Source organism: Leptopilina boulardi, unplaced genomic scaffold (assembly GCF_019393585.1).
Source record: "Leptopilina boulardi isolate dan_hultmark-lab unplaced genomic scaffold, ZJU_Lbou_2.1 LbouV2_172, whole genome shotgun sequence".
NCBI classification, from domain to species: domain Eukaryota; kingdom Metazoa; phylum Arthropoda; class Insecta; order Hymenoptera; family Figitidae; genus Leptopilina; species Leptopilina boulardi.
The window spans coordinates 917,631-935,317 of record NW_026137721.1 but is presented as its reverse complement, the minus strand read 5'-3'; the positions used below and the strand labels follow the sequence as shown (position 1 = coordinate 935,317).

General features: G+C 26.6%; 2 protein-coding genes across 7 annotated transcripts in view; both read left to right on the top strand.

The window, feature by feature from the left end:
* The first annotated feature begins 3,236 nt into the window (after positions 1-3,236).
* Positions 3,237-8,100, top strand: LOC127277619 (uncharacterized). Its single transcript, XM_051298905.1, has 2 exons — positions 3,237-3,344; positions 7,112-8,100. The coding sequence occupies exon 2, from the start codon at positions 7,112-7,114 to the stop codon at positions 8,081-8,083; it is 972 nt and encodes a 323-aa protein (XP_051154862.1). The 5' UTR covers positions 3,237-3,344; the 3' UTR covers positions 8,084-8,100.
* Positions 8,101-15,973: 7,873 nt separating this feature from the next.
* LOC127277611 (diacylglycerol kinase theta) overlaps positions 15,974-17,687 on the top strand; it is an 89,980-nt gene continuing 88,266 nt past the window's right edge. For 2 of the 6 annotated variants that reach the window (XM_051298885.1, XM_051298886.1), the window contains exon 1: positions 15,978-17,157. In XM_051298885.1, coding sequence (XP_051154842.1) covers positions 17,022-17,157 — 136 coding nt within the window. In that variant the 5' untranslated portion in view covers positions 15,978-17,021. Of the gene's footprint in view, positions 17,158-17,687 lie in introns of all 6 variants that reach the window. The other 4 variants (XM_051298888.1, XM_051298889.1, XR_007842385.1 and 1 more) reach the window with 3 other exon arrangements.

Below are 17,687 nucleotides of genomic sequence, written 5' to 3'. Positions count from 1 at the left end.
TTACGAATGGTTTTTTTCATTTTTAATAATTTTTTTTTCAAATATCTTATTTTTTGATATTTAATTAATTAATTAATGTTTCCACATTTTTACGAAATTTGCAGTTTTTTAAATATATTATTTTCAATGACAACTCGATGTTTTATAGCTGCTTTGAAAAAAAATGTTGCTTCGAAAAAAAAATGATTGAAATTAAAGATGATAATAATAATAGTAATAATAAATATTATTATAATAATAATAATTAGTGTAAAAGGTGTTCGGAATAGATAAAAAAAAAAGAAATGTAGACGAAAGATAAACGTACATATTACATGGAAATTTTGTTGTAAAAATATTATGACTGTCGCTTGGCGCTGTTATCGATGTGAAATATGAACGTAATTATTCATGAGGGCTCCTTTAAAGAAATTTTGCAAAAAGTTAAAAAAAAAAAGAAAATAGGAGCCAAATTCTTGTGTGTTGATTTTTGGAATGTAACACGTTAAATATTATCTGTTATTATTAATGATATTGAATGGTTTATGGGTTAGAATTTTGCACTAAAATCTCTTCTTTGCATTTAAAAACAAAAATTACATTTTTTTAATTAATTATCTACTTGGAAGAATTCTAAAAAATATGTAAAAAAATAGTTATTAATATATTTCTCAAAGTTACACTAAAAAAAAAAATATATATATATCTTTTTTATTAAGTAGTAAATTTAATTTAGTTGTTTTTAAAAAAATACGCAATAATTTCAATTTTATTAAAATCAGAAAGATCATTAAAATAACTTTTTTTTTAGTGTATTCTTTGAATTGAAGTACTTAATTAGATGATATTTGAAAAATAATTCTTTCAAATTTTTAGAAGAAATTATTTTCTTTATAATTATAAATAATAATTTTCAGTAGTTTTTTGAAATTAATTTCTTAATTATTTTTTAGATATTTATAAATTATTAGCAAAATTTAAAAGAAATTTTACAAGTTGAAAATAATTTTAATTTTTTCTCTTTAAAAAAAAAAACATTCTGTTAATGAATGCCTTCGTATATAGAAAATTGAGAGCAGTATTTGTTCTAATACAATAATGTACGCGAAAGATTGAGAATTATATAATGTAATTGTCGCTTTTAATATGAAATTTTATTCGAAACGCATCAAAATGCATTTAGGGTAAAATATACAATTTACAGGTTGTTCGATTTTGAAGAAGCTTTTATTGAAGTATACATTTATTAATGTTAAGATATTAAAGATTGTATTATGATAAGTGAAAAGCCCAGTTAATAAGTTATGCTTTAAGCTCCGTCCAAAATAAAAAGCGTATATAAAAAGACAAAGCTGAATTGTTTTTTGTGTTATAATATTGTCAAACATGTATACGGAAAATTGATCATTTATTTGATTTTTCTTACGACTATTTTTCAAGTTTCAAAAAAATCGAATTTTTAAAGAGAGGGAACAGTGAAATTTTAATTTGTCAAAATTTGCATTTTTTATAGGTACCAATTTTTTTTTTTTTTTTTTTTTTTTAATATAAAATATATTTTATTGTCTACCTATTGTCTAAAATTATTCTATATTATAAAAATTTTAAAAAATATTTAACATCATTTTAGAATTTTTATTTTTTGAAAAAATGAAAATTTTTGAAAATCAGTACGGGTCAGACCATTATATTTCGACCAAAGTCGTTGCGGCCTAATTTTAAAAAAAATTGATACAGAGATTTTACAAAAATCACAAATAATTTTGAAAAGTATTTTAATTTACGTTGTGACTAAATTGTCATAATTTTTAGATTTATTTTTTCAGCTTTATTAATAATATTAGCAGATTATTATAGTTAATTATCGATTGCACTGCGAATTATTTTCTAATTTTGAAAAATATTTTAATTTTCGCCGTTATATCAATTTCAAAATCTAAACATTGAACGCGATCGCTGAGAGTAGACCAACTTCAAGTTAGAAGCAAGTACAGTTTTAACCTGAAAATAATGTGCAATTTTTAATCGCCTATATCTCCTAAAATAGTTTCGGGACCAAAACGGAATTTATGGTGCGCGTAGATTTCGATCCGATTTAGCTGCTGTGCAAGTGCCAATTTTTTTTATTTTTCTTTAACTAAGATATTCAGTTGCAAAGTTTAGGTAAGTTCAAATTTAATTTAATAATTCCACTTAATTGTAATTAACTGATAAAAATCGAAAAATTAGGTTATTTGACAGACTAACTTTAAAGACATATTTTATCCATTATTTTAATTTTTTCGCTAATTTAATCATTAGAAAATAATAAATCAATTCATTCTAAACAAGAAACAATAATTCTTTTTACTTTTTAACAATTATTATATGTTTTTTTATATATTTTATAATTGCTAAAAAAGTGACAGTTTTCCGGACCTTCTCCACTTTAAACTCATATTTTGAGAAAAATAAAGAAATTTTTGTAATAAATCTTTTTATTTCGTTCTCTGCATATCATAAAGAATCAGTACTGCAAGTATAAATTTTTTTTAAAATTAGGCCGCAACAACTTTGGTCGAAATATAATGGTCTGATCCAGTACAATTAATTTTTTTGGAATTATGAAAAAAAATGAGGAAAACGTATTTAAAAAAATGTACACAAAGTAATAAAAAGAAGTTAAATTTTAAATGGATCAACAGTCAAATATTTTCCAATTGAAATTTATATAATGTAGAAGTATTAATTTTCTTTAGTATATACCTAAAACCATAAACAGGCGGGTGATTTTTATTTTCCGGACCCCCTAGATTTTTTTTTAATTACACTTTTTTTGTTTAGAAAACGAAAAAAATAAGATTACATTTTTTTTTTTTAGAGAGTCTGGAACATAAAAATCATTCTGCATATTCATTATTAAAAAATACATATAGGGGAAAAAATAATTTTTTACTACTTTAGATTTTTTTTTATTTCTTAGAAATTTTAAATTTTTGAAAAAATTGACATTTTTCAAAATCCATACAATTGATTGTTCAAAAGTATGAAAAAAAAAAAAAATGTAAAAAAAAATTGTTGATGAAAAATAATAGAAATTATGAGAGAAGTTCAAATTTTTATTTTTCCAAAATTTCGAGTTATTATAATAGCTAAAATACAATAAATTGTAGGATTTTGTGACAATTTTTTTAAAAAGAAGATTTTTTTTTTATTAATTGTATCTGCGATATTTTTTTATATAGTCAGAGTAGACTGGGTACGATTGTAACAAGATACGGTTGTGGTAAAGTGTGAGTGAGAGGGGAGTTACGTTCGTACAATAGATCGCAGTTGTTTGATAATTTCCCATATAAAAAGCCGCATATTTTAGTTCTCAAGACAAAGTAAGTATTTTTTTTAAATTATTCTATATGTGTATATATTTAAATTTAAGTATTCAATTTTTTTATTTTTGTACATATAAAAAATAAGCCTTTGAAGATTGAGGCAGTGTAGTATAGTTTTTTGTTTTTTTATTCAAAGATTTTTTTTTCGTTGCTGTGAATTTTTTCTACAAAGAGGGTAGGTGAGTACAATTGTAACGATTTTCCAATCAATACAATTTTCACTATTATTGTAACACTATATTGCAAGGAGAAAACAAAATTTCTTTTTCAATAAAATAGGTATTTTCTGGGTCACGAAACTTATAATTATTTATTATTATTATTATTATTATTATTTTTATTAAATTATTGTTTCTTTATCTCACGAGACAAAATATCGTCTGCTGTACTGCATAAAAAATGGGTCAAAATTCAGTGTTTTTGTTGTGCTCAAAACATAACCTCAAATCTGTCAAAACACATTTGTGGTAATGTGCTCATACCAAATTTTGGTATGAGTTGTAAATGAGAATCAAAAAGACTTCAATGAGAATGTAAATAAAAAAAAAAAAACAAAAAAAATTCAAACAAATTTTAGATTGAACGAAACCACGAACATTATTATTACGAATATTATTACTTTTACATTCGATGTTTTTACTTTTGTTATTTTAATTATTTACAATTTTTTTTAATTACTTTTTTTACGTCGATAAAAAAATTGTTTGTTTTTTTGAAAATTGTGAAAATTGGTCTGTTTTTTTATTTTGTTATTTTTTACAACATTTTTTTAAACTTTTATTTTGTATACCTATATATAACAAATTTTTTAATATTTAAAAAAAATTATGTTTAAAATAAATTTTTAAAAAAATTATGTAAAAAATAATAAAGTAAAAACACAAAAAATTTTCAATGTTCAAAATAACAAATAAAAATTTTTTTCAATTTAAAAAAAAGTAGTTAAAGAAAAATTATAAATAATTAAAATAACGAAAGTAAAAAAACATCGAATGTAAAAATAACAGTATTTATGTTTTGTTCAATACAATTGTTTTTTTTTTTTTGAAAAATTTTGTGTACTTTTGATAACGACTTTATATGAAGAAAAAAAAATTTTTTTCTTTAAAAAGTGATACCGTCTTTTTTTGAAAACTTTTTTTAAAAAAATTTTAGACAATAATTGAATTTTCGAGAATTGTTCGTTGAAAAATGTTTAAAATAATTGCATTTTCAAAGAATTTCATTAAAATTATTGCTAATAATTAATTTTGCAAAGATTCTTTACATTCAAAATTTTTAACATAATTGAATTTTGGAATAGTTACATCAGTTTGTTTTAAAAAAAGTCATGGGTATTTTGTTTTTAATTTAATAAATTAATTAATTTTGCATCCTCTCCTGCCGAGGAAGCTTTGTATTTTTGACGATTTTCAATTTTTTAAAAATTGGTTAGATGGGCTTATTTTTATCTAGAATACATATATATGAAATTTTAAACAAATGTCCAGATGTATGTGTGTGTGTGTATGTCACAAAATCTTGTGTACAAATACGAAACTGAAGTACGCAACTCTTATGGTAAACGATTTTTTCAAATGAAAAATTCTATAACTTTTTGCCTAAAAAAAATATTTTTTATACAAAAAATTATAAAATTTTTCATTTTAAAAAATTATTTCTTTAAAAATTGTTTATCATTAACGTTGCTTACTTCAGCTTTGTTACAAATTATCTTAGAAACGTTTTGACGGATTGCCCTGAAATTTTGTATGCTTAATGCAGTCATTAATATCTAAAATCGGACACAAGAATTTCCGAATAAATTCACATTTTTTTTACAATTTTTTTAAAATTTGAAAATTTTATTTTTTTAAAAAATTTTTTCATTGTAAATTTAATTTTGTTTGGTAAAAAAAACTTATTTCTTGCATTAAAACGAATCGATTAACCTTTATAATGTTCATATTTTAGTGAAATCTATAGATTAAATTATTTTTTTTATTTTTTGAAAAAAATCGTTTTTTGTAGGGTCATTTGGGGTAAATGTAAACGGATTTGCTTAGTTTCGACAATAACGTAAGTTTTTTATTTTAGAAAGCAATACTTCCGGTTTTCTACTGCATGAACTTGTTACTTCACTTCCCTAGAAACATTTTATGAGGTACAACAAAATAATGATCAACTTGAATCGCTTAAAACTGACTGTTTACATTTACCCCGAGATTTTGAAATTTTCCCAAAATTCGGGGTAAATGTAAACACCCCTGTAGTTTAAAGAGGTTTAAGAAAAAAGTTATCCCAAGTATACTACTGTGTAAAGGGATGTAAAAACTGAAAAAAAATTCTTGGTAGATGTAAAATAATTGAACCAATTGATTGATATGCAACATATAAAATAAGCAATCATTACCATAACAAAACTAGTAATGTAAAAACTTAAATAACTTCAATAAATTTTAATAGATTTTCATTCAACTTGGTGAAAATAAGTTTTTAAGGTTGCTGAATAAGATTCTAAAATCGAATTTTTAAATTTCAAAATGGCGGATCCAAAATGGCGGACAAACATAAAAATATTGTTAAAAATTGATCAAATTTGTTTGAATCTCGTTACTCGGGGGTTTTTGAGGTCACTGAATACGAATTTGAAGACAAATTTAAAATTTTCAAAATGGCGGATCAATCAACCAATCAATCCACCAATCAACCAATCTATAAATCAATTATGCAATCAACCAATCAATCCACCAATTACTCAATCAACCAATCCATAAATCAATCGTCCAATCAATCAACCAATCAATCCATCAATCAATCAATCACTCACTCTTATTCTAGGATTCCTACGTACCTGAGTTTTATTCACCAATCGTGAAGAATCGCTTTCCTATATTTTAAACACGTAAATGCACTATGCAATACTATGCAGGTTTATACCTGCAACTGACTAACACGAAGGAGATATAAAAGAAGATCCAATTTTGTTTTTTATGTAATTTTACAGGGCCAAAATAATGTAATTGTGAAATAGAAGCAAATTTATTCAATTATTTTCTTTTAAAATGCAGCAGAAATTCTGTTTACATTTACCCCGAGTTTTCAAATTCTCGGGGTAAATGTAAACACTTAATTATCTATTAACTGAATTGACGAAATTAAAAAATCAAAGTCAGCTTTTGTTAAGGGATTCATAAGGAATAATTAGAAATTTTAGTTTGAATTTTTAGTTCATTTTTATTCAAATGCGAGACAAAATACTGAAACAGTAAAACTTTGATTTTCAATCTTTCATGCATTAAGCGACAAATTGGAGTATGGCTTTGACAATTGTCGAAAAAAAAATTGGCAATACTCAGAACCTGTTGCAGGTGAGCTGAGGTTAAAATATTGGGGTCGAACTTATTTTTAAATCTGTAAATTAAGCTGCAATATCTGCTGTTTACATTTACCCCTTGTTTACATTTGTATTTTTTGAAATAACTATTTTCTTCATGAAAATTTGTAATAAATTTTGTCAGAGTTGTATTCCTGACATCAAAATAAATCGATTGATGTTTATAAAGTTTACATTTTATCAATATTTATAAAATTGATTGTTACTTTTATTTTGAATAAAAAATTGAAATTTTGAATTTTTTTAAAACTAATAAAATAGGTATATAAGTGTTTATCATGATAAGGAAGCTAAATGATCATGAAATGAACAACTTTTTAACTTGTTTAATTTGCAAAATAAGTAAAATGAGAAATGGGAAATAAAATATCTTTTACAAAATTTCCAGATGCCAAGGGAACGTGTGAGAAAAACGACGAGAGGACCAAGCGACATGTCCCTCTTTCATCGTGCTTATGATCAGGTAAAAGATGGCAAATCATTGAGAAAAGCTGCAGAGATGAATGGAATTAATTACGTTTCACTTTTAAGATATGTACGTAAACGCGATAGCGTAGAAAATGAAGATGAGAAAAAAAATGTTAGCATGGGCTATGTTGCACACAATAAAGTTTTTAATAAAAATCAAGAACTTGAATTTTCAAATTATTTGTTTCGTTATGCCGATATATTTTCTGGTCTATCTATGAAACAAATAAGAAAATTAGCTTACGAATTTACTGTTAAGTATAATTTAACACGACCTTCAACTTGGAGTGTAAAAAAGACAGCAGGCGAAGAATGGTTAAGATCATTTTTAAAAAGAAACACTGAATTGTCAGCCCGTGTAGCAGAAACTGTAAGCCTCAATAATAATAATAAGAACAACGAGAATACTTTTTATGAGAATGCAAGAATTATTATTGATCAAAATAATTTTGAAGCACAAAATATATATAATGTCAATAAAACGTGTATTAAAAAATCTGAGATGGAGGCAACAAAATTCGCTGCAGAAAAAAATGGAAAACTCAATTCTGATGAAGGAGATACTGTTGTTATTGCTGTAAATACCTTGGGAAATTTTATGCCTCCATTGTTTATAATTCCTCGGATTAATAATGAAGATCAGTTCAATGAATCAATTGATTTAACTAAAAATGTCAAAAATTCCGGTTGGATACAGGATGAAAAATTTCTTCTCTTTCTTGAACACATTAAAAAACATGCAAATGTATCTCCTATGAATAAAATATTACTTTTATTAGATAATCATTTTTCACATGTTAGCATTAGGGCAATGGATTTTTGTAAAGAAAATGGTATCGTATTACTTTCTTCACCAACTTATTGTTTTGATTTTGAGCGTATGAAAAGTTAATAAATAATATAAGCTTATCGTGTGTGTTTGTGTAAATATTTTTAGTATATTTTTGACGAGATAAAAAATAAATTAATTACGAATATGTAAATTTAAGGAACAATAATTAAAAAATAAATTATAAAACAACAACTAATTGTTATAAACAAATTTTATAATTTGAGAAAAAAAGTTTGTGACATTTGGGGAAATTTATAATTTTTTTTTAAATTTAAATGTTTCTTTTTAATTATGTAAAACCAAAATCAGTTTTTTTTTGGCGAATATGAAGACTTCTAATGAAGACTTAGGATGGAGTTACATGTTCTGTAAATGCAGAATGCAAAACCGAAAATAATGAGAGTGAAAAGAACAAGGATATATCACTATCCTTTTCAGTCTCATTATTTTCGGTTTAATCAGTGGCGCTAGTGTTCCATTACGTATTTTCATGACACTAAGCGATTACCAAAATTTGGTCCACTTTTAACGCAGATTTAACATGGTCGTTCGGTCTCCTTATACTACTCTATGCTCTGTGTATTTTCAATCTAAAAATAACAAACATAACCTAACATTTTTTGTCTAAAGGCCTAAGCAAAATAGGTTCTATCTCATGCATCTCGTTCACGAAAGGCCAAAGCAGAATAGAAGCGTAACCGCAAACGCAATTGGAATAATGAGTTAGAGAAGGACAAACAATATATCTATCCTTTTCTAACTCATTCTTTCGATTGCGTTTGCGATTACGATTCCGGTTACGTTTCTATTCTGCTCAGACCTGAACGACTTTCGCAAATCGTGAATTTATTCTGCGTTGGCCTATTGAGTTGTGGCAGTATCCTTAATTTTGTCGACAGTTGACAATGAATGCGCGCGCATCGTCTCATCCTAAAAAATCGTCTTGAAGACGATACGATTTAGCTATTGTGGAAACAGCCTAAAAACAGAGCAGAGTTTTTGTTACGGGTGGGAAGTATGAATATGGAACACGTAAGTAAACGAAAATAACTGAAATTTCATGAAATATTGTTTCTAAATTTATTAAGAATTTCGTTGCAAATATTTAAGAAAAGTGTTTATAGAAGAAAAAATTATATTGATAGAATTTTAAGTAAGTCTTACATTGCCATAACAACATGTGCGTTCTGTTTCTGTGTAACTTTAAACTTGAAGAAATAACAAATATATTATTAAAAATATTAACTTTTTTAAAAATGGCATATGCTGGTATTACTGCAAGTTTGCATGAATTACTGCGAATTGTGTGCATCAATTACTGCAACGCTAAAAGTGTTGATTTAGAGGTTAGGTTGACTGGATAGACCACAGTAATAGTAGCATGAGAAAAATATACGCATGCTCTAATTACTGTGATAGATTCAATTGTAACTTGAATAAATAATTTGATAATAGTCGAAATATGCATCATTAGCGGATGTAATATCAAATATCTTTTGGAATAAGTTTTAAAGTCATTTTGAAGCAGTTTTATGTTCTCAATTACTAAGTTTTACTAATTTTATAAAAATCGCAGTAATTGGCGCATCAGCAGTAATTCATACACTTACACTATTTCGTATAAAATTGAACGTTTTAAATGGCATTTTTAAAAATTTCTAACATCGTGATTCTTGAACAAAGTTTTTCCGTGTAGGACAAAAAAAAATTTCCTTTCATTCAGATGTACTAAATATAACAATTACGTGGAAAAAATGTTTGAAAACAATAAAAATAACAGGTACAGTAAAAACCCGTTTATCCGGACTAATAGATGCAGGCAGTTGTCCGGATATGCGAAAATCCGGATAATCGAAATTACAAAACACACAAATTTTCTTTAATCTTTCATATTTATTTATTTCAAAACATGAAAAAAAATTCTTAGATACTATATAAATAAATACATAAATATTTAGTAAAAATTATGTTAGAAAAGTTTGTAAAAATATATTTTTAAAATTTTTAAATAAAAACGCAACGGTTCATGTGAAAATATAAAATTTACATACATATTAGGACAAATATATATATAGGCATACATTAAAATGCCTATAATCATTGAGGAAAAAAATACGAAATGAAAATTTCGTCCTGATAATCGAAAATCCGGTTGATCGAGGTCCGGATAAACGGGTTTCTACTGTTTTTCTCATTTAATAAAATAATTAATTTTATAATATATTTTTTTCATTAAGAATTAAATTACGTATAGTGTGATGGCAAAATTGATTGATACTCTCTAAATCTGAATTAGTAAAAATGTTTACTAATTTAAATTAGTGACTCACTTTTTGCTTTAGAATTAGTTAAATTTTACTAATTGTTAGTAAAAGTTACTAATAATTAGTAAAATTTTACTAATTCTAAAGCAAAAAGTGAGTCACTAATTTAAATTAGTAAACATTTTTACTAATTCAGATTTAGAGAGTAGATGTATTTTTATAATTAATTTTGTTGACAATTCAATCTTTTTATTTATAAATCTACTTGATGTAGTTTAATTAAATATATTTTAAGTTAATTAGATTGTAGTTGATAAATGTACAATTAACGTAATTTTATTAACCTAATTAAATATTTAATAATTAAAGTAACTTCCTTTTAAAGATGTTTTCTGTAGTGTTTTAAAAGTATAAAACAGATATAATATGAGATTGAATGAAATTAAAATTTTTTTTCATTTTATTATAAAGAGTTAGATAAAAAATATAAAGTTGAAATCCTGGCGCAGTGTACATAATTGAGAATATATATATATATATATAAAATCTGAAATAATGTTCGGCAATATTAATTGACGAAAGGAGAACACGTCGATCATATCTGAAAATGTCAAAGGTTCTTCAAGGGGTTGTTATTCATATGCATTTCATATGAGTAGAAAATTATGCCTCTAGCAGAAAAAAAGACGTCAAGTACTTTACGGTATATTGAATATTGAAATTTTAAAAATATTGTAAATATACACTGAAAAAAATTAATTATTAAATTTTATGAAATATTTCTCATTTAAATCCTATCTTAGCCCAAGGTGGAATTTTCACTAAAAAATCAGTATAATAGTTCATTTTGTTTAACAAAAACTTTCTTTTTGTTTATTTATTTATTTATATTAACATTAAAATTCAATTTTTTTTGAAAAATTTTATGAGTCACATTTACAAAACAGTTTGTAAGTACAAATTGTATAAAAAATTATCTAAATTAAATTAAAACATATTCTTGAATTATTACTATTTATTGTTATTATTATCATATTATTCTTATTACAAAATTTTCCATTTTTCGAAAATTTTAACTTAAAAAAAAGTAATAAATCAAATTGTAAATAAAGTTTAAAAAATTGATTTTTTATAGAATTTAATTTTAGTATTAAGATTATATAGTCTTAATGACAATATTATAATAATATTAGTTTATCAAGAATTTGTTTAATTTAATTTAGATAATTTTTTATACAATTTGTACTTACAAACTGTTTTGTAAATGTGACTCATAAAATTTTTCAAAAAAAAAAATTGAATTTTAATGTTAATATAAATAAATAAATAAATAAAGCACGTTTTTAATGAACAAAATTAATTAAATCAATTAGATTTTATCATTTGTTCATTTCTAATAATATACTAATTTGTGGTTGTCAGATTTTTAACTTGACAGTGAGTTTTTAGTCCTAAGCCCAGTTTTGGCCCAGATGTGTTTTTTCGGTGTGAAATCTCAACTTTAAGTAGCCCAATTGGGGCCAAATTAGCGTCCAATATCAGTGTGGGCTACTTTGGAAAAATTTCCACATGGGTATCGAAATATTATACCTATTTAAATTTATAGTTTTAATTATTATTATTATAATTTATTCATGTTTATTTCATTATTTTTTACTATAAATTTATGTCAACTATAGAATCTACTAGAACAACATATTTCAAAAGTATCAAGTCAATTCTATAACTTTTTTTTTAACTTGGGACAGTTCAGGGATAATGCCTCATCGAAGAAGCATAAATAAAGTAAGTAGTATATATATATAATAAGTAGTAAGTATCAACCAGTATATACAGATGATATGGGTCAGCCAAGGATTAAGTATAGTAACAGTCAGTGCCAATAAGACGTATGTCTTTAGATATTAATTCTCAAGTCAGCGTCCTTTTTATTTAATTTACGTGAATGTTTTTTTATTCTTGAACAAATAATTAACATGTATTATTTCTGTTAAATAATAGTATCATTAAGTATTATTAAGTATTTCAATTAGTTCGCCAATTTATATTATTTTACTATACTATGATTATTATTATATTACCATTGTTTATTTTACTTTTCTTGTATTTTTATTTTATTTTTTATAAAAAATAAAGCGCCGCTTCGTCTTCCTAACTTCTATTTTAAATTATTATATTCTTAAATTATATAATTCTCTATTTTAAAATAACACCCCTAGTAAACAATTGACAATATAAGATTGTTTTTGAATAATTATTTCTTCTATTTAGTTAAATCAAATTACTTTTTCAATAAGTAGTTAAGAAAGAGAAATTTCTAAAATTTATTATTGGTGCGATTCCACATGAGATTTTCACTTTTTCAAAGTAGGTTAACCAATTTTAATGAAACTTTGGAATTTTGTTACATATATATATAGTTAGACTAATCTTTAACGTAAATTTCAGCTTAAAATATTTTTTAGTTTAATGAGTTTTGCAATAATAACAAAAAAATTTAAACTGCTATATCTTCCATTCTATTAATTGGATTGAGTTCTACTATTTTTAAATATATCAAGAAAAATGAGAGGAATAAATCTCTATTAGAATAATTTTTTATAATTTTACAGCTTTTATCTTTCATTAGCATAATTTTTATTATTTATAAGAGACAAATAAAAAGCAATATTAGTACGCAATATTGTGAATTTTTGCAATGTGATAATAATTGTTGCTATATGAGAACAATTTTTCTAATTTTTTGTACTTCTGAGATTTTTAAGCAAGAGTCAAAGTATGATTTACTCTGAAATTTTTTTAAAAAAATTTCTTAAAAAAAGATTTAATGAATCTAAAACAATTTCAGGAACACAAAAATATCACACCTTCATTCCTGTTTCTGAAACACAAATGCTTTTAAAAAAATATTCTTCGTCCGAGGAAAGTAAATTTTTCAAAACTAAATAAAGAAAAAAATTTGTTATTTAAAAATTAGTATTTTTTCAAGGACTATAATTCTTCTGTTTAATTTTTGCTGAAATAAAAAATGTTTCGTTTAACCTACAAAAAAATGTCTTTTTTTTCATAAAATAAAAGTATTTATTTAAAATTTTCCTCCAATAATAATTGCATTTAATATTAAAAAATTAATTTGGTGAGTAATTTTAAATTTAAACTCAAAAATCACTTAAAAGAATTTTATTAACCCCTTCGCAGTCCAGTTAAAAATCGCTGGTGGGCCTAAAACGGTTCGAAAAAAAAGTTTCCAAAAAAATATGACTTCATCATATTTAAGGTTTTTGTGGTCGCTAAATTCGAATTTGAGGTCAGTTTTTCAAAATTCGTTTTTTTAAAATTCAAAATGGCGGATCCAATATGGCGGACAAATTTTAAAAAAATTGATCCCATTTGCCTGAAATTTGTTACTTGGGGGTTTTTGAGGTCGCTGAATTCGAATTTGAGGTCGTTTTTTTTAAATTCAAAAAAGTCTAGCATCAGATTTTTATTTATTTCTAAAATTTTGGTCGCCATTTTGGATTTTCCTTACTGAATTTTGAAAAACTAACATCAAATTCAAATTCAGCGACTCCAAAAATCTCTAAAAAACGATTTTCGGTGGAAACACATCAATTTTCAAATTGTCTGCCATATTTGTCCGCCATATTGGATCCGCCATTTTGAATTTTGAAAAACTGACCTCAAATTCGAATTCAGCGACTACAAAAACCCCCGAGTAACAATTTGTGGTCAAAACGCATTAATTTTTAAATTATCCGCCATATTGGGTTGCCATATTGGATCCGCCATTTTGAATTTTGAAAAACCGACCTCAGATTCAAATTTAGCGACCCCGAAAACCCCTGAGCAACGAGTTTCATGTAAATCTGATAAATTTTAAGTTTTCATGGTCGCCATTTTGGGTCCGCCATTTTGTTTTTTTGAAATCTGACTTTAAATTTGGATTCAGCGACCCCAAAAACCCCCGAGTAACAAATTTCAGGAGAATCAAATTAAATTTAGTATTATTTTTTTGTGGTGGCCATATATGGCCACTTGCACAAAGGTGGCACGACTTTTTCTGGCCACATATGGGCCCTGGACTGTCAAGGGGTTAAAATAAATACGATGTTATTAATCTCCTTACAGAAAATTTTTATTATTATAGGTTGCGATTTTTTTTCAAAACAATGAAATTCGTGTGTGACGTAGGTTGAATGTGGGTTAGGATTCAACTTCATACTTCGTGTCAAAGTTTTCAAAAACACATATTTTGAATCACTGTTATCCAAAAATCCTCACAAATGTCCATGATAAACCAAACGGAATTTGAAACTAGAAAAACTAAGCTTTATTTTCATATATATTAAAATAAAATTGAAGGGGGGGTGTTTTGAGATATCAAGAGTTGAATATTTCAAAACGAAATTTCTGTTTGAAATTGTAAGAAATTAAAAAAAATGTTAAGACCAATCGAAAGGTCGTTAAATTCTCTTTCGAAATAGTGTGTAACATTATATAAATTATTTACTTTTGATATAAAAATATTAACTTAAAAAACGCTCTGCTGGCGATCGTCTTTTGAAGGTGGAACGGGTTTAGATAGAATGCCTCATATTGCAAATTATTATTTTAAAAAATCAAAAAATAAATATAAAAATATGTTTATTATAAAACCAAAGTTTTGAGAAAAAAAAGTATACGTAATTTTTTGTAGGTTTATAAATTTTCGGGTAAAAATATATTTAATTTTAAGTTTTTTTCAAAAGTATAATATCTATTTTTATTCACATATATGTATATTTGCATCAAAATGAATTTTTGAAAAACTTTTTTAAGAAAATAAAAGTTGTTTTTTGATTTTTAACAATAGTGTTGTCAAGAAAATTTTTTTTAAATTTTTATTTTAAAAAATATAAATTTATTATATAAACAAATTTATTTATTTTTAGTTTGATCGTTCAAAATTTTTTTTTAGTTTATTGAATATCTAAAAAAAAATAAGAAAATCTTGCAAAATCTTTTGGAATTGGTCTCAGGAAACTTTTTATTTCAATAATTTAGCCCACAGAAAAGCAAAATAAAATACATTTTAATTTTGAAAAATAAAATCAAGGTGAAAAAATTTTTATAAACAAAATATTTAAATAAACAGATTCATCAGGTTCACTCTAGAACTTTTTGTAAACTAGTATTTAAGCCAGTACTGGCTCAATATCGGCTCAGTACTGGTTTGCCAGTACTGGGAGGATGGTACTGCAACAGTACTGATACAATGAACATACCAGTACTGGTTCAGTACAGACTGCCCAGCCTCGGCAGCCAATACTGCACCAGTACTGCGCCAGTAGTCAACTCTGGTATAATACTGAAATTTTTGGTTGGGTATATATATATATATAAATTGAGAATGAGAAAAAAATATAAAATTTTCTCTCTCTCTATATATATATATGTGCATCACAAGGAGTAGCGTTTTCGGGAAAAAAAATCAATATAACCAAAAAACTAATCTTTTCCTGACTAATTTCCCCCCAATTACCATTGAGCGCATACATGTATATAAGAATAATGAAAAATCTCCATTCTCTGAAAGTTCCTCCCTCCCTCTCTCTCACTTTTTTTTCTCCCTCGATTGATATACCCTGGCTGTATACATATATACACGCGTTTCAATCTACGTCACAAAAGTTGCGTCGGCGCGCAACTATCGTCGTCACCGTCATGGTCGACGTCGTTCCTCTGTCGACGTTGGACGTCGCTCGTCGTTCGGCCTCCTGTCGAGATTGGACGTGCGGGATCCCGGATCCCTCGAGCCCGAGCTCACAAAATTCGTGTCGATCATAACGAGAGAAAATTAAAAACAAAATCATAAACATTATATTGAGTATAATAATAATAATTTAATTATCACGCGATTCAAGATATGTGAAATTTATAAGCGATATTAGAAGGGGGAAAAAAAAAAAGTGAAAATTAAAACCAAAAATTCTATTATCATCAAATGACATTGACCACTTGTCATCATTCTTCAAGGTGTAAATCTTGGCTCAAGTGAAAGGGCGACGACAGAGCTTATTGGGAGAAGAAGAAAAAAAAACGAGAGAGAGAGAGAGAAAAAAAGAAATGGTAGAAGTGAGGAATAGAGAGGAGAAGAAGAAAATTGGGTGGAAAAAAAAGTGAAAGGGCAAGAAAAAAGAAAAAAAAAGAGGACAAAAAAGTGGTTTTTTGGAACTCTTGAAATTTTTGTGTGGCAAGGGTGTTCTTATTGTGGAGGCTGGCGCCCTCCTTTATTGCGGAGTGGGGCTGAATGTCAGTGGAATACAGTATCAGTAGGCTGCTTTGCTGTCTAGGGCAATTGGCGCTTGGTTCGTTTGTTGGATGCGCGTACGTTGCGCCGATAGTGTATTTTCACTCGTGATATGACCATCAGCTGTGAGGAGGCGGCTAGTAACCAACGTAGAGTGTGACAGGACGAGAACAACGAGGTGCCAAGGAAGAGGAGCTATTTCCTGATCCGGAAATGCGCCTCAGGCATGTGAATGTAGCGATCGTTGACGAAGACGAAGTAGCAGCTGAAGAAGAAGAAGAAGTAGTTGTGACGGGCCTCGGGCTGCAGCAACGCAATGTTCGCGTACGGTTTCGAGATAACGTAGTGGTTGGCATGTAATATATAATATGTCGATGCGCGGCGCGCCCTACGTAGCTTCACGGTGAGAATCTGGCGTGAGCGGTGCCGCGGTGGATCGGGGATCATGGCGTCGGTCTCGGCCGAGACTCCAGCCAGCCATGGACACAGCTTCAGTAAGAAAACCTTTCACAAGCCGACGTACTGCCATAGCTGCACCGACATGCTCTGGGGCCTCATACAGCAGGGGTACATCTGCGAAGGTATGCACCACGCCTCCACTTTTTTTTCTTTTTTTTTCTTTTTTTTCTCTCCCTTATTATTATATATTCCTTTTATCATCATCATCCCTCTGAATTAGACACTTGTTACTAATTCAACTGCGCCGATTCGTTCATTAAATTAATTAGTAGCGAATTTTTAGTCAAAAATGACTAAATTCGTTTTTATAAACGAAAACGAAAAAATAATGAGACGATATGAATTACATTGGTTTAAAATTATTCGGAGGCTTCTATGGATTAATTTCTTGAAAGTTTGTGCAAATCAAAATTAGAGATAAATTGACGGGGCGGTACGAATTCAACAGAAATAAACTCTATACACAAAAAAATACTGCACCGCTAACTGTATACACGAGTCAATTCTCAACAAAATTAAATAATCAGGGTGTCTAACGGTCAGGGAATTTTGTTGGTCAGGGAAATGTCAGGGAATTGCAGAAAATTTCATTCAAAGTCAGGGAAATTTCTGTAAATTTCTACAAAAATTAAAATTTTTTTGTGAATTTAAA